Source organism: Triticum urartu, chromosome 2A (genome assembly GCF_056163025.1).
Source record: "Triticum urartu cultivar PI428250 chromosome 2A, HENAU_Tu73, whole genome shotgun sequence".
Lineage (NCBI taxonomy): Eukaryota > Viridiplantae > Streptophyta > Magnoliopsida > Poales > Poaceae > Triticum > Triticum urartu.
The window spans coordinates 519,083,265-519,106,800 of NC_141874.1; the positions used below are offsets into that span (position 1 = coordinate 519,083,265).

A 23,536-nucleotide genomic window follows, 5' to 3' on the forward strand; every position below is an offset into this window, starting at 1 on the left:
CTGGGGCCATCACAAAAATACTACCATTATTCTTGAAGCACTTGCATCACAAGACCTCTGGATTCGACACTCTTTCTTTGGAATGTCAGGATCTCACAATTGAAACAACGTGCTGCAGTGGTCTCCTTTGTTTGCCTGGTTGTGTGCGGGCGAAGCTCCTGCGTGCAATTATACCATCCATGGGCATGACTACAACATGGGGTATTGTCTTTGTGACGATATATATCCTTCATGAACGACAATTGTCAAGACCATCTCCGATCCAAGAGGTAACAAAATCACTTTGATGCAAGACAAAAAGGTGCTCGAAAGGATGTGGAGTGGGCATTTGGAGTGCTAGGAGTTCGTTTTGCAGTTGTTTGCGGGGCTGCTAAACAATGAGATCCAGAGACACCGTGGGAGGTGATGACAAATTGCGTGATCATGCATAAACATAATTGTGGAGGATGAGGGTGAGGGAGTGTGCCATGGTCTGAAATTTTAAAACACGGGTGATTCTGTACAGCTTCCAGAGTAGAATCTACGACATATGAGGAATTTCTCAAACTGCATCATCAGAATCATAATCGAGAAACTCATATGTAGCTTCAGAATGATCTCGTTGAGAATTTTTTAGCGTTTCATATGGACAATTAGAACATGTGTCCGAATTAATTGAAATCAAATTTGAACTATTTATTTAGTAATTATATATTTGGATTGTAATACTTTTATTTGATTATAGTTGCATTGAAATATTTATCTTTGAGTTAGAAGCACTGCGATATTTTCCTTTGATTCTTTTCAAACCATGTAAGAGATTTGCATGTGATTCATTAAGAGAGCAATGGTATAACGTCAAAGAAGGCAAGACCATTATAAAGACCACATAGGGATAACCCAACTAAAGAAACCAAACCATTGATGATTCACAATTAATAAACCAACAAAACCAGCCTAAACTAGAGCAAGGGCACCACACATGACAACAAAGTAGGAAAACATTTTCAGTGCATAAGACTACAGTCGACAACAACACTATACCAACACGGCCACGACAACGACAACATTGATTAAAGCCCAAAGAACACATGAAGAAGGCATGATATCACCGAGCAACGAGGCGACAAACCCACCATCGCCGGGCTGGCTGCCACCAAGGCCATAAAAGAAGGACCGTGGGGTGCATAGACACAAATCGGAGCAGGAGGCACACAAGCAAGTCCACCACGACCAACAAAGACGACATCAACCACGATCAAGTACCAGAAACAGGGGAGGAGCGAGGGAAAAGCTGTCGGAGACTCGGAGTAACACTGGAGTATTTTTCTTTGATTATTTTCAATATTCAAACTACACAAGACCAACATCTGATACCAAACATTTGATAACTTCAATTGGATGATATTGGCGATGATGTCTGTTTGGTGATCCGCCCGAGATGCCAAGCTTTGTAGCCTCGCACGCGCTCGCCAACAAACTGCCTCACTCGATTGTAAAAAAAATGATTTTTAAAGACAAAAAAAACTGACTCACTCGTCACTACCCTACCGTCCTACGTGGCACCTGGGCGCAAGGCGACGCCGTCCTCTCCTGCCGCGCGCGTCCGCGATCACACCACCGCAAAAACCCAAACCTCTTCGCCGGTGCGTCCCACTCCCACGCTACCATCCATGCAGCCGTCCGCCCGCGCGCGCGCTGCCCGCACCACCCGCTGGCGGCCACCACGCCGCCACTCTCGCGTGAAGGCTCCGTCCGCTTCCTCCTAGTCCCACTCTCTCCCCGTGCTAGTAGTATATAGCATCCGCCCTCCGGCCCCTCCCAATCTTAGAACACCACCCCCCTGTGCCTCCGCATTTCGCTTGCGTGGGTTTAAGCAGGAGACGGGGCGGGGTCAGTCGGGCAGTTAGGTTGGATCCGATCCGGCTGCGGCGGCGGCGACGAGATGGCGTCGCCGGCATTCGCAGTTTCCGCGGCGGGCCTCGCCCGGCCGTCGGCTCCTCGATCCGGCGGGCCAGAGCGGAGGGGGCGCGGGGTGGAGCTGCAGTCGCCATCGCTGCTCTTCGGCCGCAACAAGGGCACCCGTTCACCCCGTAATTATTGGCGCTACCTTCCTCACTCCCATTCTCGTTTATTCGTAGCGGGCTGCGGTTCAGCGACCTTACGTTCCCTCCTGGTGTGGTGATGTCTGTAGGTGCCGTCGGCGTCGGAGGTTCTGGATGGCGCGTGGTCATGCGCGCGGGTGGGCCGTCCGGGGAGGTGATGATCCCTGACGGCGGTAGTGGCGGAACACCGCCTTCCATCCACGGTCCCGTTCAGTTCGACTCTGATGATCTGAAGGTAGTTTTTATTTTCTTTTTTTGCATCGATCTGAAGGTAGTTGACATATTACCCTGAGTAAACTAGTATTGCCACCGTATTTTTATGGTTCACTTGAAATGCCTGTTTACTTGCTACGGCTTTCACTTTCATTGAGACGTCAGACGAAATTCACTGAATTCCTATAATTTGGTAGACACCGAAATATGTGCTACCTTTTAGGTCAAAATATTCTGGTAGTTTCAGTTGTATACAAGAATTCAAATGCCTTTTTTTAAAAATAAAAAAATTCAACTAATTGGTTGAGTTTCAAGTGAAGCGTTTTGGTCCTTTGGCTGAGATGTAAACTAAAATCACTGAAATTCACTGAATTTCAGTAGTAGTTGAAACTTTAATACTCCCTCCGTTCGGAATTACTTGTCGCAGAAATGGATGTATCTAGACGTAGTTCTAGATACATCCATTTCTGCGACAAGTAATTCCGAACGGAGGGAGTAGAACTGAAATACAAAATCTGCTATCCGGCGAAATTATATACTAAAGATTTGCTTATTTCACACGTAGGTCGCAGTACATCCTCTTTCTAATTTGTTGGGGAATGGGTATTATTATCTTGCTAGTACCTGCCTGCATGACAATTGAAATCTAAGACAAAACACCATATGCGAAGCCTACACGGTAGGTTGGTTTACAACTATGTGTGCCACAGTTCGTCTGAACTTTTTGTCCTTCACATCGTGTTAGGTTCCATTCATCGATGATGAAACAAGCCTACAGGATGGAGGTGAAGATACTATTTGGTCTTCAGAGACAAATCAGGTTACTGAAGAAATTGATGCTGAAGGCACGAGCAGAATGGACAAAGAATCATCTACGGGAGAGAAATTACGCATTCTGCCACCACCGGGAAATGGACAGCAAATATACGAGATTGACCCAACGCTCCGAGACTTTAAGTACCATCTTGAGTATCGGTATGCTTCGCTTCTATTGTGTGCACTTTAAACTTTAAATACAATTTACAGTCTTTGATAAGATGTGAATGGCTGCTTGCTGTGACACAAAACTCTTGAAGTTCGTAGTCGCTCTTGTGTGTTCATGGCTCTGAGGTGACATGGTAACCGAACAAAAATAGGAAAGTGGCAAGAACTGCAATGTGAGCTACCGATAAGCACCCATTGTAATTGGGTACACTGATTAATATATGTCTTGATGGGTTCTATGTTTTTTCAGTATCTATGCCAATTGAACAACAATGCCACTTCATTTCCCCTGTGTTGCTTTTGTAAGGATGAAACCCATATGTCCAGATCAAACTGTACTAGCAGTCTCACTGTGCCTTAATGGATCAAAAACAGATACAGCCTATATAGGAGAATACGTTCAGACATTGATGAACACGAAGGAGGCATGGATGTATTTTCCCGCGGTTACGAGAAGTTTGGATTTGTGCGCAGGTGAAATTTCTTGACTAGATAAGTATGTATCTACCTTTTTTCTGTATCGTATCTACATTCCTCTTCCCATGCAGCGCTGAAGGTATCACTTACCGAGAATGGGCTCCTGGAGCAGATGTATGTTCTTCTGACTGTCTGATCGTTTACCTAAGTATACTAGTTCTATCTTTCAACTGCTTGTGAATAATTAGTGCTCATCTGCTATCCTAAGGTTGGGGATTTTGCACTTCCCAGATGAACAGCATATTAAGTTGCACAACTAGCTTTATTAAGAACTAACTCTTGCTTCCAATTGCAGTCTGCAGCATTAGTTGGCGACTTCAACAATTGGGATCCAAATGCAGACCATATGAGCAAAGTATGCATGTAGTTTCACAAATATATAATTTTTTCTTTGTAAATTTGTTTCTTAAGATCTGCTTACTATTTAAATGTGGTTGAATATACACCTTATATGTATTCCGGAGTTGAGCTGTGAATATAGTTGGAAGTGTTTAGGAGTATTAAAGTCACTAGACTCTATTCTTTCACTTGCCTGTTGCACGAGCCCATTAATTACTAGATATCAATGTTGATGATGCTTTTGTTGTATAACGTCAAATTGACAACATGCATGTTACCCTTTTATATAAGTAATGCTGCACAAATATTTTTGATGATTTAGACATGATTTAATGATTTTGGTTATTGCAAGACACTGAGCGGTTTTACATAGTAATGGTATTGGAGTAGGCTGACTGGATAACCCGTGAACTGTAGCTCCATGTGGTTGATATGGATTTACAAATGCTCATATTCAATTTAATTGTTTTCAGAATGACTTGGGTATTTGGGAGATTTTTCTGCCAAACAATGCAGACGGTTCGCCACCAATTCCTCACGGCTCACGGGTGAAGGTTGTTTTCTTCTCCTCGCCAACCGTGTTAGGCTCAGGAACATGTTCTGTATTACTCAGAAGCTCTTTTGAACATCTAGGTGCGAATGGGTACTCCATCTGGGACAAAGGATTCAATTCCTGCTTGGATCAAGTACTCCGTGCAGACTCCAGGAGATATACCATACAATGGAATATATTATGATCCTCCCGAAGAGGTATTTTACTTCGTCTTCTGTGCTTTTAGATTTCAGATATTTTTAATTGGAAAGAAAATTATGATTTGTTTTTCTCACGAAGCTTCCCAAGTGTTATTTCAAGTTGTTCTACTTCTTATTTGTTGTTGGCATCTTAGTTTTCTATTCACTAACCAGTTATGAAATTCTTACATGCATGTGCAGGAGAAGTATGTATTCAAGCATCCTCAACCTAAACGACCAAAATCATTGCGGATATATGAAACACATGTTGGCATGAGTAGCCCGGTATTTCATCTTTACCCTGTATTCCATAAATGAAGTTAGCTATATGCAATTCAAGTTAATTTACAGGTTGTTACAATGGTATTTTTGTGTTGTTGGCCTTCTTTCGTTTTATAAGTAAAAAACTTATCATAAATTTATGTGTTATGCCACTTGGTTAATACAATCTGAAAAATGTAACTGTGGACAATCTAGAACTAGATAATACAAATCTGAAAAAACATTCTGGAATAGTGTCATTTCAGTCAAATAGGATGTTTTGAATGCTCGAGAGAAGTACTAGATTGTGTAGCATCAAAAGCTGGTGTCCATTTGTTCGAACGTTTTACTTGATGTAACTGTGAATGTTACATCTTTTGCTATTAAAGTTCATTTTTTCACTATATTACATGTTTCATCAACAACTTAATTAACCTCATTCCTTACAAACATTTGTATTTACATTTGTTCCTATATAAATGGTTATTTTATATATCAACTTATGAATCCTGAACGTTATAATTAAGACCGATGGTATATCAACGATTGAGATAATTTGGCATATGCGGATGAATTTTGTGGCTTGTTATGCTCTTGTTTTAATAATATAATAAATAGATTATGCTTGTTGGTAGCCTTTTTACATTAACACATGGGCAATTACTTGTTTCTTTGTGCAACCAGGAACCAAAGATCAACACATATGCAAACTTTCGGGATGAGGTGCTTCCAAGAATTAAAAGACTTGGGTACAATGCAGTGCAAATAATGGCAATCCAAGAGCACTCATACTATGGAAGCCTTGGGTAGTTCTCTGGGTCGATTTCTGATTCTTTTAGTTATTTTTTGTCCATGGAACATATTTCAACTTTAGCAACTATACTATTATATTAACTTTTCAGCTATTCTCTTCCTTTTTCTTACTAGTAAAGTATGTGTGTGCAATGCACGTATTAGGTAGGATATTAGTGGCACGTTATATTAGGTAAAATATATTTATGGCACATTGATATTTGCTAAGATATTAATTGCTTTCTTCGCGGGAATGGTAAAATATTAATTACATGACAGATTTCATGGGATAGCGTTGAGTCTAAACATGTTTATAACCAATGATAGTGATAGGTAATTAGAGCGTTAAACATGTTTGGTGCTCAACATTGGAGCGATTTGAACTGCTAGATTACATGATTTGACGGTTGAGATGGTTTGGATCTGCCCCTTTGGGTCTTTTTATATTGGTATAGATGTGAGAGACTGCTGCTTCTTGCTACTTCCTGTGTTCTCATTCTGAGTAGATATCTTATGAGTGGACAACTCTATGTCGACATTCTGGAAGTATCACTGGTTGATTTGGTCTAAAATAACATACTGCACAGATAGCCACATAACAGTGCGATTACACACATAATGACCATGTTTGCATAGAGTGGCGGTAGTATGTTCCTCACCATACTAGCATAATGATTTGTTATATAGGAGTATATCATATTAACTTCTTTTCCAATGACATGGAAGCTGTAACAACTTTCAAATCATATTTGTCTTTTAAGTGCTGCTTTTTTTCCTGTTTGACAATTAATACAATACCACTTTTATGTGTTTTTACTTCTATTGCAGGTACCATGTTACCAATTTCTTTGCACCAAGTAGCCGTTTTGGGTCCCCAGAAGATTTAAAATCTTTGATTGATAGAGCTCACGAGCTTGGCTTGGTTGTCCTCATGGATGTTGTTCACAGGTACTTAATGTAATTTGCCGTTGGCGTGTTAGGTTCACATTAATCTTAATTCTTTATTTCAGTTCCTATGGCCTCTCTCCTAGATTGGAACAGTAAAAGCATCATCCAGTTTGTATAAATTGCTAAAAGAACATTTTACATGTTAAGTATTTTCAATTACTATGAAATATAGAAAATTACATACTTATTGATTTTACGACAGAAGTACTGATCTCACAAATCGAACAATTGGTTGATCACATATCATTTCATACTACAATACAAAAAAATGAATAGAGAACGAGTTAATATTAGCCTTGGTAAAATCAGCAGCTTGTTTGGAAATAAAGTATAGTGATGCCAGTGCAAAGAACAAGGCATCAAGTTGGTTTCAGCTCCCACGGTCGGTGCTAGCTGTCGAGGGTAATTTGCAGGTAGTCGCCCATAGATTTGTGTGGGAGTGGAAAATAACCACGGGTTGTCCGAGGAACACGGGACACACGTCTTACCCACAGGTTTGGGCTCCCCTTGATGCGGGTAATAGCTTTACTCCTTATATGAAATTATCTCAAGATAGATTTCAATTTGGGGTTACCCTTAGGAACTCAACAAGTTAAGGATCAACTCGATGAGTTCTATATGACCGATCTTGACGAGATATCTTGATCAAGCTAAGTAGAAAAATCCAGGCCTTGAGACGTTGAACATGTCCTTCATTTTGGGCTGGATGCCATTGGGCATAAGGTGTTGTCCTTCCTTCATGTGCTTCTTGCAGCGTATGACATAAACTCCTCTAAGTTGGTAGATGCACGGTTCCCTTTGAGGAAATCAGGGGTAGTGCATCTAGGGAAGTTGGTCACCCAGGCATGGATCGTCCAGTCCACGCGCACACGGGCAAACACGGTGAAACCACTTCTCCTCGACACTAGCTAACTAGACATTCAAGCAAACTAAGAATATAACTTATCTCTAAATGAATTGGACAGCCTCCTTGTGCCTACACCTACATAGTACAATGCCAGCTTTGGACCGAACTCTTGTGTTCATGCATGTGCAAATCAGATAGGTTCTAACCATGATTCTAAATAGCGCGATATAGCTCCACTATAGCATGCTATAGCGTTTAGAAGATCCCGCGCTAAGGGACCTTAGTCCAAATACATGATCAAACATTGTACATAGTGCGCTATAGCGTTTAGAAGAGGTCCGCCGCTAAGAGGCATAACTCGCTATTTAAAACTATGGTTGTAACTTTTAATCTATTTTATGTCTTGGTTCAAAGCCCCTTTTTGTTCTGTAGCTTTACCTTTGGGCTGAGATCACCCTTAACCCATTGGTAATCCTGGTTGATTTACTCCATCCTTTCTTGCGTAGCTTTACTTTTGGTTTTCTGTTTCTCACAGTCACGCGTCAAATAATACCTTGGATGGGTTGAATGGTTTTGATGGCACGGATACACATTACTTTCATGGCGGTTCACGGGGCCATCATTGGATGTGGGATTCCCGTGTGTTCAACTACGGGAATAAGGAAGTATGGGACTATAGAACTTCTATTGCCATCTGTCATGTATTTATCCAATAATTAATCTTCCAACTGATATTCCAACATTGTTATCTTTATACAGGTTATAAGGTTTCTACTTTCCAATGCAAGATGGTGGCTAGAGGAGTATAAGTTTGATGGTTTCCGATTCGACGGCGCGACCTCCATGATGTATACCCACCATGGATTACAAGTAATTCATTGCTTGATTGTCCTTGTTCTATCTTGACTACCTGGGCAACTTTGATAAGATTACACCTAGCTAATATTTCCTTTTATGTTATAGTATCAATTTTTATCTGAGCTTGGAACCTAATTTACTTCTTTTTTTTCTAAATTATTGCACTCTATTTTAGGTAACCTTTACAGGGAGCTACCATGAATACTTTGGCTTTGCCACTGATGTAGATGCGGTCGTTTACTTGATGCTGGTGAATGATCTAATTCATGGGTTTTATCCCGAAGCGGTAACTATCGGTGAAGATGTAAGTGTTTCTGTAGTCATCTTTCAATATGAACTTGTTAGAACTATTTGTGGTCATCTTTTTTGTAGTTTAGGCTATTCTGTCCATTCTTACAGGAGGTGCATACAGAAGTTGCTTTAGATTTTGAAATGCAGTGCACATTGTGCCATTACTTTGAAGTAGCTATATCGAGTTGAGACTTGAGAGCCATGGGGAATCAAGTTCCTGACGTGGCATTGCATTAGATAGTGTCAAGTTTCTGAAGTGGAGACAAAAGAAAGAACGCACCCCCCTGCCCAGAACTGTGCTGCAGCGGTTTGTGGCAGCTTGGGCATCGGCAGTGGCCCGAGTCTGCGGTGGCGGCGTGTCTGGCGTCCGGAGGTGCAGCGATTGTGCGGTTGTGTGGCTCAGGCTCGGAGGGCGTGCGGGCTGCCAGGTCCGGCCAGATCTGGCCTCGAGTGGCTTCGTGCGGGACGGTGGCTGTTGCGGGCCCGTGGGCCGAGGTTCGGGTGTGGCTGCTGCTTGCCCGGACCGGGTGGTGCGTGAGGATGCCGGGGCAGCGTCCTCGGGTCGTCGAAGTGGGCGCTTCTCCGGTAGCTTCAGGGGGTGATTCGTCGCAGCGGGTGGTGCACTGGGGGTCGGGATGGAGGCGCTCGGCTGATTGTGGCGCCATGGTGGTAGTGGTTGTTGGCGGTGGCGAGGTGACTGGTGCACACGGCTAGGGTTTCGGCGGATGGACGGACTTGATGCAATGTCTTAGGGCATGGTGAACTTCAGGTAAATACGTAGCACCAACCTGCCGCTGGTGTCCTAAGACGTCGCTATCCTCATTGAAGGCGTTGTGTGGAGCCCCTTTACCTCCCTGCGCATTTGTATCTCGAGCTCTCTGGTGAAAACACAAGCTTTGGATTTGGCCGGAGTGGGCGATGGGCCGGTGGCGGCGTAACCGTCGCTCCCCCCTTGGGGATGTTGTCTTGGAGGTCCAGATTTCTGTTAGGCGTCAGTGGTTGGTGTGGTCCTGAAGGTTCGTCATCGGTTTGACAGAAACACAGCCTCGGGGTTGGTGTGGAAGCAAGAGAGGCAGCTCCGGAGAGTGCATTTGTGTTGCATATGGTGCTGAGTCTGGTCGCTTGGGTAGCAGAGTCGTCGGTTCGTTGGGTACATGACCTCAGGGCTGGTGTGGTAGCAGGAGCGGCGGCTCGGGAGAACGCCCTTTATGTTATAGGGTATCGATTTTGGTCACTTGAGTTACAGAGTGGTCGACTCGTCTCGACAGGTACGTGGCCTTGGGACCGATGTGTGTGTATGTTTGTGTGTTGTTGAGGTTTGTACGCCAGGGCGGCGGCTCCAGGTCGTGTTGTATGGTGTCTGACTCGAGTCGTTAGGGTGACTGAGTCGCCGGCTCATTTGGGGTGCAGCCTTGGGGCTGGTGTGTGTGTGTGACAACCGTTTTTGAGCTAGTTTTTCTTGTTAACCGGTCAATTCTATCCTATATGAAAGGGCAGAGCTTTCGTCGGTTACTCGAAAAAAAATTCTTGCCGTGGAAAACTATTTTCTATTCATTTCATGTAGTGACAACTTTTCTTTTTCTTGAGTGAGACTCCTAACTTTTCATGAAAGTCAGATGAAAATCAACAACTTCTATAAATAAATAGAACTTCCCAGAAATAAGCAACGAATTGTTGGATATATCAGCAATTTTTCAACATGTGAGTGCCTGCATAAAACATGCATATCTCTTAACATAGTGAGTACTACAAACTGACGAACCAAGCACAAGTGGGATGAATGGATCATACCCTCCCGTAGCAAAACTTAGGGGTTAGGGCCGTGGCAACAACAACATTGGCATTGGTGGCCTTCTTCAAGGCACCATTGTTCCCGCCCATGGATTTGGTTGGGAAAGTCAAGAAAGTAGTCGAAGTCATGGATGCAAAAGGACGGAAGGGAGCCATCACGGAGACACGCTCCCCAATAACCTTATTGATATATCCAACATTTGTTAGGGGCACAGCCTCGGTGCATGGTTCTGTTGCGTGGCACAGAGAAAATGCACACGTGTATCACTCCTCTTCTCATGCTCCAATGGGTCCTGGAAGAGAGTTTCTTATATACTGGTCCAAACTCTCCTCCACTCCTGGGGTTGGACTAAATTTCCAACCATTTCATGAAACCACTAATGGGTCTTCGAGATTATGCAAGAGTTATTAATTATATAATATGGTCTAAGATTCATCTAACGTTCAACAATAATAACTTAATTGTTCAACTGAGGTGTTGGTTTTTCATTTGAATTCTCAGGTTAGTGGAATGCCTACATTTGCCCTTCCTGTTCAAGTTGGTGGGGTTGGTTTTGACTATCGCTTACATATGGCTGTTGCCGACAAATGGATTGAACTTCTCAAGTAAGTGTTTCATAATTGGTATGTATATGTTAATATTTTATTGGACAGAAGATCTGACTGTACAGTGTATGTTAATGCAATTAAAATGTTCCTTTGTGTAACACTATTGCACATATGGACTTTCACATGAATGTCCAAAAACATGTATCGTTATTTTGTAGTTTATGCAGTATATAATAACAAAAGTAGAATACACATACTAACTTTAGGAATTCTTATAATGATATTACACTTCTTTAATATGCTATATCCTTACTTGCATCTCTCATCATTTCTATTGTCTCATTGTTTCAAGTTTCTGTTTTGGAACTGTAAAAGTTTGGTTTTGTGTTCTGGTTATTGATGTGAAGTATCTTGTATCTGAAACATGAATTGCAACATTTTATTCTAAACAGAGGAAATGATGAAGCTTGGGAGATGGGTAATATTGTGCACACACTAACAAATAGAAGGTGGTTGGAAAAGTGTGTTACTTATGCCGAAAGTCACGATCAAGCACTGGTTGGAGACAAGACTATTGCATTCTGGTTGATGGACAAGGTAACCACATTATTTGTCCAGACTTTACCTACTACCATTTATGTTGTTTCGTCAATTTCCTTACATCTATGCTTTTTTAAGAATACTTATCTCTCTTGATTTTCCTCCACCACAAAAATGCAAGCTATATTTTTTTCTCAAAAAGTATGCAAAGTTTGTGCCTATGCATTTATAGAATGAAAGTATTTACCAGCCTAAGAATAGGCGACAACCGACCACTCAAGAGAAGTCCACAATCAAACGGTTGTTAGACACGTTACCGAACTACTGTTAGCCTAAATGCCAACCACACAAACGCACTGGGTTGCCCCTGCTCTGGATAGAATCAATGGCCCCTACACTGCCAGTCTCACCTCGGAACCGCCAACCACCCTGGCCGCCTGAATGGTGAACCATCACACATTGCCATATCCTATATCTATTGAAACTTACATCCGCAACCGTACTCGATCGTGCCCCCAAGATGCCACATCACGGGATTGGCACATGGCTGATGCAAGTAGGAACCGCTGGAAGAGCGAAGGCTTGTGTTCATACCAATTGAAGGAAACCTCGAAGAACAAAGTTATCGGAAAGGTATCAACATCAACCGTGCTAATTGGTATTCCTTGACAATGCCCCCAAGGTGGAAACGGTGTTAGGAAGGCGTCACCATCATCATCAGTGACAGTGGGAATATCAAGTGCCCCTAACATTTAAGTGTTCCAGTGTCTAGAAAAAACAATTTTAAATGTTTCAAAAAAAAATTCTTTTTTTGTGAATGTTCATAAAACATGTGTTTGCAACCCCTAAAAAGTACAAATGCAAACTCGAAATACCTATAGGACAACACAAAAGACAAATCTAGATGTGAACATTGTCATTTTTGTTTTTGATTCTATTCATGATGAATTTGTCTTTTTCCTCTAAGTATTTTGACTTCAATTTTTTAGGGGCCATAGACACATCTTATGAACTTTCACAACTTTTTTTCTAGAATCGTTTGAAACATTTAAAAATGATTCTCTAGACTGGGGAATGAGAGTGCCTAAGTGTTGGGAGCACTATATATCCTCCCAGCATCTACATTGTCGGGGATGGTTTTCGTCCGAAGCCGCATGACCACCTCTCACGCCATGGTTGCAGCCCCACAAAGGCTCCTTCACAAAATCGTATCACCACCCACAATCACACTAGCTCGACAGCCTGATTGCCATGCCATTCCCACCAACAAAGACTACCATGCACTTCACATCAGGACCAACATAGACTGACTGCAACGAGCCGGAACATGGTCTAGGAGCCTATGTATTTGGAAACCTATACCTGCAGTGAGGTCCGGATGTACGACAACACCTCTAGAGCACACATCATCAACCCTGGGTAAAGCATGACAAATGATGCCAGGTACATTCATCTATACATGTCGCAAGATGACGCTGGATGGGAACTAAGAGCATCTCGAATAACTTGTAGAATGTTAGTTTGTTACAAAACATAGTAACCTCATCAGCCAATAAGCTAACCTACAAATACTCCAATGGAGGGTATTTAGCTTGTTGAATAGGAGGTGAGAGGATATATAAGATTGCTCCTAGGTATCGCTAAGTGATGTAGGGCAAGCCCTATGGTTTGTCCCAATCTTCACAATTTGTAGGTGGTAAAGGGGAAATTCAGAAAGAACACATAGATCTAAAGTGGAAACACTCAAATAATGTTCTCATCACACATGTCCTCTCAAGGCATCCAAGTTAATATACACATATAGATTCACACACAACAAAGGTAAGGGTAAAAAGGATAGAGTTCCCAAATCTCCAATAGGTGGGGCCTTGCAAGATGCTCTTCTCCAAACCCTAATAGGGTGGAGGTCTTATGATCTCTAGGATGATATACAAGGAGCAAGCTCTCTCAAGTTCTAGTTTAATGCTTTGCTAACCCTAATTTGAATACATGGTACAATTTATATAGCTTAGGGATGAAGGGGGTAGGTAGGAGAGTGATACATGTCCACTTGACCCGATTTGCATGCAAGCATGGGATGGAAAGTCCGGGTTGCAAGCCTAACAGTCTGGCCATTGTAACTCTGTCCAAATCAGGGCTTCCGCAGACGTTGCTCGAAGGGCTCACTCCAGGAGCCGGATAGTCTAGGCTCCAAGCTGGATAGTCGGCTTCACCAATTTAGCTTTTGTTGCCTAGCGCGTGGTAGCTGGACTAAAGGTCGGACGGTGATCCAGAGGAGGTTTACATGCGGTTGTTGGATTACAGTAGCCCATCTCCTTTGCCGTGCGCTTCCGCCTCCGCTTCCACGCTTCCTTCGCAGATGGTGGTAGGCATACTCTTGTGCTTGCCTTGGTGAATTCGCTCTCATGTTCAATATGGGTGAAAGTGTCTCTCAACTCATCACCATACGCCGACATGTTTGAAGGGTAAGTCCCATGCTCAACCATCCCGTCACTGTCGCAAGGTGTCTTCGAAGATGGAGCGGTCACCCTTGCTTGTAGTTGGTGGTCTACGTGATGTAGTCGTCGGAGCGTTGGAGCTTGAAGGAGTATCACTTGTTTGTAGCTCTAGGAAGAGACATGTTGCTTGATGTAGTATTGTGTCCATTGTTGGTGTAGATTCTTGAAGGGAACATTTCTTGTAGGCGTCATGCGTTGTTTTCTTGATGTCATGGTCGTTCCTCTTCATGATGCACTTGGAGTGTGTGGAAGCGCTCTTCTTGTAGGTGGCATTCTTCTTGTTGATGGCGTTCACGGTCAACGGTGTGGCCTTGGAACCCATCGTCGCGAAGGTGTGTAGCTTGATGTTGCTCTTGGACTTCGAGGTGTCGATGCTGGTGTGATCTTGATGACTCACGGTGGTTCAACATGTTTTGAAAGAGAGTTGTGCGTCAATCTTGGTGTCCCAACAGTCCATCTCGGCGTCGAAGTTTTTGGTGTAGGCATAGACCGGTGGTGATGTGCCCTTCCCTATTCATATTGACACTTGAGCAAAGTGTGAGTGGAGAAGAGAAAGATCAATACCAAAGTTACCTCTTTCCTATGTTGGTGAAGGATCAAGCAATCTCACACTATGGAATACTAAGAGATTACAATTGGTAAACCTTGTTCAAGCTCACCTACACACAAAAGGCTTATCGAGTAGCTTGGTAGGGCTTAGTTGCACGATATCATGCAATAGTGGATCAAGATGTTGAAAATGTTGAGTAAGATCAAAAAATGCAGATGTGGTACAAGTGGATCAATGAGTAGAGATAGAGCAAATGGATACACACACGCAAAGATAAATGGTGCTTGTGCAACCAAGGAATGAGCATACAATTTTTTTCCTAGGAATGACTAAGCTCGTGTTGCACAAGCAATAGGAGAGACGCTAGCTTGATTGCTCTCGTGGGCTAGATTTGTGCTTGTGCACCAACCTATAGGAACAAGCGTATTGTTTTCCTATCCAGGTATCCTTGTCACAAATATCTTTTGATGCTCACTCTTTTTGCTTATAAGCTTGCTTTATATATTTTTATTTCACTCTTTTTTTTGCTATCTCTTTCTTTACCACTTTCCTTGAGCCTGGATCAAATATGAAAAACAAGTATCCAAGATATGTACAGAGTGACTATGGTACACGAGATGAGGCAATGTATCACTACGACGCACAAGTTAACGAGGCCCGACAATTCTCAGATAACTAGTCTCTATAGGTTTAAGGTATTCGCAAAGATTGGTCGGGCTATCAAGTGCAATGGCAAGGGAAGACATTGTGTGACGGAATCATTCGTCAACACAATACCTTTGTCGAGGTCAGAGGCAACCGGCCTTGCTTTTGCTTATGGTGTCAAAGGATGGAGTGGTTGGTGTCGTTGATGAAATTGTTGCAGCGGAGTCAAAGGTTGTTGTAGATGGTGAAGCAGTCCCTATAGCAGCCAAATCACCTTAGGTAACGAGAACCAAAGCGGAAGAATAACTGCAAATCAAAAAGGGGCGAAAGAGGAACAAATTTCAGCATATTCAGGGGAGGTCGGATAGTCCAAGTTGGTGGCCGGATGGGCGTTGGCAGTCCGGGCAGTTTGGGTAGGTCAACTTCAGTTGTTCTTCGGTGGAAATTGGATCTCGAAATTGGGAGGGAGAATTTTTTTGGGTGGAAATGGAAGAAATTGGCTAAAGCAACGCAAAGGGAGGCCAGATCTATGAGCAACACATCAAATCCATGGACGAAAAGCAACAAAATCTCACAAGAACCACAAATTGTAAGAAATTGGGTGGAGCTATTTTTGGTGGGGATTTTCAAATTAGGTAAGAACAAAACAAAATTAGGGTAGAAGGATGAGGAGGAGGGGCTCTAAATCGTGCAAGCTCATGATACCAAATGATGTAGGGCAAGCCCTATGGTTTGTCCCAATCTTCATAATTTGGAGGCGGCAAAGGGGAAAATCACAAAGGGTAGAGTAAAAAGGTACGGTTCTTCCCAAATTCTAAGAGAGATGTTCTTACTTTGGATGTTCTTCTCCATACCCTAGGAGGGTGGAGGCCGTGATGATCCTATGGAGAGTCCTTCTCCCTTAGGAGGCCTTGTTCCTCTAGGAGATACAAGGAGCAAAGCTCTCCCAAGTTCTAGTTTAATGCTTTGCTAACCCTAATGTGAGTCCATGGTACGATTTATATAGTTAGGGACGAAGGAGGTAAGTAGAAGAGGGATACATGGCACTTAGCCTGCTTTGCACGTAGACACGGGCTGGACAGTCCGGGTTAGTGGCCAGATAGTCCAGGGTCATGCTGGACAGTCTGGCCGTTGTAGCTGATTCAGATAAGAGCTTCCACATGCGCCGCTCGAAGGGCTCGCTCCAGGAGCTAGTCTGGGTTCCAAGCCGGACAGTCTGGGTTCCAAGCCGGACAGTCCGGCTTCGCCAATTTAGCTTCCGTTGCCTTGCGCGTCGTAGCTGGACGAAGGGTTGGACGGTGATCCAAAGGAGGTTTTTGTCTGGTTGTTGGATTCTAGCAGCCCATCTCCTTCGTCGTGTGCTTCCGCCTCTACTTCCATGCTTCCTTCGCAGATGGTGTAGGCGTACTCTTGTGCTTACACTCCTCCTTGACCGACGTGAAGCTCGGCTCAAACCTATGCACACATGAAGGAGGGTCAAGTAGCACACCATCCGTGAGAGAACCAAGTAGGCACACATAAAGGATATAATTCACCTTTGTATATGTCTTGTGTGTGTCCCTTGGCGAGCCAACACCATGGTGATGACCCTAGGGTGCTCCGCACCACAAAGATTATTGATTCATCCATATACAACATTGCTTTCTATTCTCAATATTTGCTACATCATAAAATCTTATATGGCAATATTTATTGACAACTATCTCACCGCTACTAGTGATGCCCTAGGACATGCGCCATTTAATGTTCTACACCATGCTGGTTACCACGTCAGGCCACACGCCAAACCTTTGCCTCCGGCTGACCACGGGTGCACAGTCGTCCAAATCAGTCATCGCACACTAAGCACGCCTTTTGGAAAACTCCCCAACCCCTTGCGTCTCACTGACAGCAAACTCCATCCCCCTCGCACACCGACCGGAGGAGGGCAGGCCCCGATATCCATGCGGCTGTCAAGGGACAATGCCGCTTGGGCACTGCCGGCCTTTGCGCATGCCAGACAAACCGATGAGAATGCTGCATCGCCATGCTGGGGAACATCTTCACTCGTGGCCACCATCACCTCCAGCATGGGCTGGATCTCCTGTCACGCTTGGAACCGAGGGAGACATGAGGCCAGCAAGGAGAGAGGGATGCGGCGGTGGTAGGGGGGAGAACGGTGGCAGAGCTAGATTATTGGTTTAGCTAGACAAGTGCCCCTGCTTTCTCTCATATCAGTTGTATGCATCTGCGATCATTTTATCCCGCATTTCTTAAAATCTTTTGCACCTGAGAATGATTGACACCAGTATTTTTGTCTGATAGAATGATATTCATAACTAAGCCTTTGACAACTGGGATTTCCTTGTTTGAAGACTTCATTGATTTATCTGATTTAATTGTTCATAGGAAAGTACATGTGGAAGCACACCATCATAAATTTTGACTAAAGAATGACAGGAGACCTCATGTTTTACTGATGCAGGATATGTATGATTTCATGGCTCTGAACGGACCTTCGACACCTAATATTGATCGTGGAATAGCACTGCATAAAATGATTAGACTTATCACAATGGGTTTAGGAGGAGAGGGTTATCTTAACTTTATGGGAAATGAGTTCGGGCATCCTGGTGAGTTTTTTTAAATAGAGTTTAAATATTTTGTTGCATGTTGTTTGAATCTTGACCAGACATTTCACTTGAATCTTGAGATGGTAGTTCTAATGTCTGAGGAAGGCATTAATTCTAAGGTTTTGTTTCAAACTTTTATTTTGTAGAATGGATAGACTTTCCAAGAGGCCCACAAGTACTTCCAACTGGTAAGTTCATCCCAGGAAACAACAACAGTTACGACAAATGCCGTCGAAGATTTGACCTGGTAAATTTTCTTTCGAGTGTTAACTAACAACAGTAATTTTTCTACCTCCATAGAGTCAATTTAGTTTTGGTTAAAAAGGTGAGTCAATTTAGAGCTTCTTTTACCTCTTCTCTAGTGCTTTATTAAACAAGGTACCATATATGATGTTCATCTTGGTTCTCTGCTCTTATTCTCATTAGCATTTGGGTAGTAGTATCACTATTATATTTTTGAGGAAACACAAAAGCTTTACATCTCTCAATGTATTGATTGAAGAAGTAATATGTCGAAGTTTAGCCATATTTTTGACTGAGTCATCGATAAGAAAATCTCCCTTGCTTTACTTGTCAGGGTGATGCAGAATTTCTTAGGTATCATGGTATGCAGCAGTTTGATCAGGCGATGCAGCATCTTGAGGAAAAATATGGCGTATGTACTATTTACATCATTTTCTTTTCCTGTAGGTTGAGTCGCCATCATTTCGCGTCTTTCCCACTAAAAACATCATATTAGGAGTTGGTCTTTCATTCTTTCTGTATGTCATTCTATTCATATTCATTTAAACTGTCACATTAGGAGGAGTTTGGTATGATGGTACAAGGGACATGCACTAAATCTGATGAACTAATCCACATAAGAAAATGCAGCATTTTGTATTCATGTACTCTCGTTTTGTATTAATCATTTTAATATGTTGTCCGTCTTAATTATTTAGCTTAAAAAATAGCAAAATCATACTGGTGTTTCTAAGGTGTCCTCCCTCCTTAGGGGCCTGGTGCTTGTATTCTTTTCCCTACATTATTAAAATAAGGAAGAGTACACGGCCTTTCTTTTAAAAGATAACCTTAACAGAACAGTTACCTTCATATATGCTGGATAGAACAATTAAATTAGTACAGAAGGCAGTGGGGGATAATACTATAATCTTCCTTTGTTTCTTTATTAAGGATCAGTCGTCCATGTTTTCCTTTCTATTATCTCCATACTTCAACAATGTCAGGAGAAAGCTGCACATTTTCTCCTCCTTTGAAAACATTTGATTTGTCTTCACTTGTGAGTGCTAAACTCAGATTTGAAATTGGGGTAGTGTATTTACAGTACCTCTACTACTGCTTTCTTGCCTTCAAATTATATCTGGTAACGTAGGCAGATCCTAGTAAGTTCATTATGTGGCACCTATGAATATTCGCTGATGAAACAGGCCATGTAATTGCAGTTTATGACATCAGACCACCAGTACGTATCTCGGAAACATGAGGAAGATAAGGTGATCGTGTTTGAAAAAGGGGACTTGGTATTTGTGTTCAACTTCCACTGGAGTAATAGCTATTTCGACTACCGGGTTGGCTGTTTAAAGCCTGGGAAGTACAAGGTATTCAGCTATTGCCATTCCCCATGTTAAGTTTGTTAGTTTTCTTTGCTGTACACTTGTACTATACACATTATCTCATGCTCATCCTTGAATACGCTGATAGGTGTGGGGGGTCTTGGTAGTCTGACTAGGTTCTGTTTCGGTCTTGTTTTTAGAAAAAACCTTTATCGGGTTGCTTTTGTAGTACGAGCAAACATAGTAAGCAAAATCCAAATGCTTTATACCTGTTGGAATTAATATCTCTCTCACAAATATTTCAAGTTTAATCACAATCTCAGTTAACAATTCACCGCCTATGTTGGATACTGTTGAAGTGTTTCATCTGTTCGGATTTTTGGTTGCATTGGCTAGTGCATGAAACTCAACATGGTATTAGGGCCTAAGGTCTTGAGTTCAAGTCATGGCTCTCGAAATTTATTCAAAAATTGCTGTTGCCCCCCTCTGTGTAGCCATACCTTTGAGTCTATTCACGTGTTGACTTCTCGCGTCACACGTGAGAGGAGGTGTTGAAATGTATATGTGGATTGCCTAGCCCTTTTTATCAGTTCGGACTTTTGGTTGCATTGGCTAGTGCACGAAGCTTAACAAATAGTTTTATTTCATCTTTACTTGTAAATGACTTGACTATTATATGATGAATAAAGTTCTTTACCCTTAAAAAAAGAATACCACCTATGTTGGGTTGTTCTATGCCTAATCTTTTGATCCTCCCATTGTTCAGCCTGCTTTTTTTTCGAGCAACCAGTAGGAGCTCTGCCTTTTCATTAAGAAGAATAAGAATTGGCCCGTTAATAAGGAAAATTGTCTCAAAACCGATACATCGTGAATGTATCGGTTTTCTAAGTCACCGCTCGTGAGGCCATGCACCTGACGAGTCGCCGGCTCCGCCACCCAAGCAACCGAAGCCGACGCCCTACAACCAGATCCGAAGCCGCCGCTTCGACATCCATGACAGCCCTGAGACCGTGCACCAGATGAGTCGATGACAGAAGTCACTCAAGCAACCAGAGCCGACACCCTACAACACCATGACGGTTTTCTAAGTCGCCACTCCGACTTACAAAAGAAAGAACAAACATACACGCCGACCCCGAGGCCGCGCACCAGGCGAGGGGCTGTGAACCCAAGCAACTGGAGCCGACATCCTGCAACCATCTCCAAAGCTGCTGCTCTAACCTCGACACTGGCCCTGAGGCCACACACCAGGCTGGCCAACGGCACTACCACCCAAGTGACCAATGCCTGACACCCTTCCTTGACGTCAAGATCTGGAGCCACCACTTCGACTTCCATGCCAGCCCCGAGGCCGTGCACCACACTAGCCGATGGTTCGACCATGACGTCCACTATGCACACCGCAATGTCACGCGGTGCATGCTTGTCTGGCTAGGCCATGGCCTCCTAAGGCGATGCCTCCAAGGAGGAAGTGATGAGGATGCCACCATCACCCACTCCAGGAGCTCGAACTTTCGTCTGGAGGAACCAACGGCAGTGAACGCAAGAGATGAGCCAAAGCACCCACGATGATGCCTCCAGGGAGGGGGCGGCGCCCACGGTCGCCATCGTCTTCGACACCAACCAAAGTGCAGTTGGGCTTTCGCCCGAGGCTCCACCACTCCCGCATCGGCCACCATCCGAACCACACGCCCGTGTGTGACGAGCCACTGTAGACGCTGCCGCCAACCATGCCCGCAACCACCACCCACCTCCGCACGTAGCACCCACCATAGCACCTCATGCAATGGCAGGCACCACCGCGCCAACGTCCACAGCCTAGGGCCGCCGCCCCATCCTCCTTGCGCCTGCACCTGCCGATCACTCCCTGGCCAGATCCCCTGCAGCTCGACACCCAGGACCCCGGATTCGGCACCACCAGGAGCACACCACACGCCACCCGACGGCCCAAGCTGCCGCCTCCCCGGACCGAAGTTGTGCGAGCCAGCGCGCCTCCCAGAACGACACCTAGCCAGGTTCGCTGATGAAGGGAACCGCCCCGCGCGCGCTGCGACCAAGAACCCAGCTAGGCCTGCGATGACCTCGGCACCTCCAGCACCCTGCAAGCGCGCAACCCACACTAGCGTGCGCGATGACAGCCGCCGCCCGGCCGACCACAGTTACGCAGCAACACCGCATGTCCACCGTGAGTCCGCCCGGTGCCACGTTCAGAGTAGGGCCCGCTGCCACCACGGAGATCTGAGCGGCAGCGGCGGAGGAAGGGAGGTGCTGGCGGGGGAGCCTGGCAGCGGTGCTAGATTTTCCCATGAGTCGCCCAAGTGGAGCGACGCGGGGGTCGAGAGTGCAAAGTTTTTATTCCGAGTGTATTGTTCAGCCTATTCATGTTTTGGAATTTACTCAAAATTCCTCGAATTAGTTCTGATTCTAAAGCAGGCACAGATATACCTTCTTGTGTTGGGTGTGCTGAAATTGTATTCTTTCTACCAGGTTGTCTTAGACTCAGACGCCGGACTCTTTGGTGGATTTGGTAGGATCCATCACACTGCAGAGCACTTCACTTCTGTAAGCCTTTTCCTCAGATGTGGTTTGCTTCTACGTAGTATACTACGAGTACTTGTGTAATCTCATTCCTGGTAAACCTGAAGTAACATATGCTTCACATGTAACTTGCAGGACTGCCAACATGACAACAGGCCCCATTCGTTCTCAGTGTACACTCCTAGCAGAACCTGTGTTGTCTATGCTCCAATGAACTAAACAGCAAAGTGCAGCATACGCATGCACGCTGTTGTTGCTAGCACTAGCAAGAAAAAATCGTATGGTCAATACAACCAGGTGCAAGGTTTAATAAGGGTTTTTGCTTCAACGAGTCCTGGATAGACAAGACAACATGATGATGTGCTCTGTGCTCCCAAATTCCCAGGGCGTTGCGAGGAAAACATGCTCATCTGTGTTATCATTTTATGGATCAGCGAGGAAACCTCCCCCAAATACCCATGCCTCCTTAAACTTTTGTGGTCGTAAACCATGGCTACTATCCTCTAAATTGGCAGTTTAGCATAGAGGTTTTACTTTTGTAAATTTTTTTGACAGTTAATAGACTCTATTCCTCAAATAATTGACATGTCTTTTACAAGAAGATGAGAAATAAAATCAGGGATTGAAGAATCCCAAAAGCTAGATGATCTAGAGCTAAAAGATCTTTTTGCTGAGGGCAACTCCAACCGGCCAACCCACACGTACAAAAGATTTATCATTTTTATTTTGTCTGCCGCCTATAGATGCGCCCAACGCAGACCGACGCATTTCACACTTGGGGCGTATTTTGGAATTAAAAAAAAAAGAGCCCACCAAAGTCAGTCTTACATTAATTAAAACTAGAAAACATTAAAATAAACAGCCATCCAACAATGATAGATCTAGGCGGCGGCGTCCTCCTCGGTCAGGTCGATGAAGACCGGTGTCAGCATCCATGGCAACGTCTACTGGAAGGCTGCCAACCCAGCCGCCTGCTGTTGCATATCTTGTGCCGCTACCTCTTGCTGCGCCTTGACCTCCAACGTGTGCTGCTCAGCCTACTCATCGGATGCGCCTAGCCACACGGGCATGCACGACACCTACATCGGTGTCGTGCTCGTCCACAACCAAGATTGGCCCTCTAGCTCTCACAGCTCCTCCACATGTGTGGGCATGGTTGTTGCCGGTGGAGACGTGTTCGCCTCTACCCTGGCCGCCGATTCGGCTAGCGTCTATGAATGGCTAGGGCACTTGGTGAGCTCCTTGCGCTCGGACTCCTCGAGGTCCGCAATGTAGGCCTCCTCGGCCGTCTAATCCTCCTCCATCTTCGGGGGTGGTGGTGGAGTGGCGAGTGCAAAAGTGGCTCGCCACCTTCAAGACCCCGGAGCTCACCGCGCGCATGTGTGACGCGGTGGCGGTCCAGTATAGCCGGAGGTTGGCCAAGCTCGACTTCCC

The 23,536-nt window shown here is 44.2% G+C and overlaps 1 protein-coding gene across 1 annotated transcript; it reads left to right on the plus strand.

The window, feature by feature from the left end:
- The first annotated feature begins 1,802 nt into the window (after window positions 1-1,802).
- Window positions 1,803-22,744, plus strand: LOC125538390 (1,4-alpha-glucan-branching enzyme 2, chloroplastic/amyloplastic-like). Its single transcript, XM_048701645.2, has 22 exons — window positions 1,803-2,072; window positions 2,174-2,319; window positions 3,043-3,272; window positions 3,657-3,755; window positions 3,830-3,872; window positions 4,054-4,113; window positions 4,571-4,651; window positions 4,731-4,847; window positions 5,031-5,114; window positions 5,775-5,896; window positions 6,711-6,830; window positions 8,213-8,342; window positions 8,437-8,547; window positions 8,711-8,839; window positions 11,120-11,223; window positions 11,619-11,763; window positions 17,864-18,011; window positions 18,158-18,258; window positions 18,589-18,666; window positions 19,454-19,609; window positions 22,052-22,126; window positions 22,238-22,744. The coding sequence occupies exons 1-22, from the start codon at window positions 1,925-1,927 to the stop codon at window positions 22,319-22,321; spliced, it is 2,511 nt and encodes an 836-aa protein (XP_048557602.2). The 5' UTR covers window positions 1,803-1,924; the 3' UTR covers window positions 22,322-22,744.
- The last annotated feature ends 792 nt before the right edge of the window (window positions 22,745-23,536 follow it).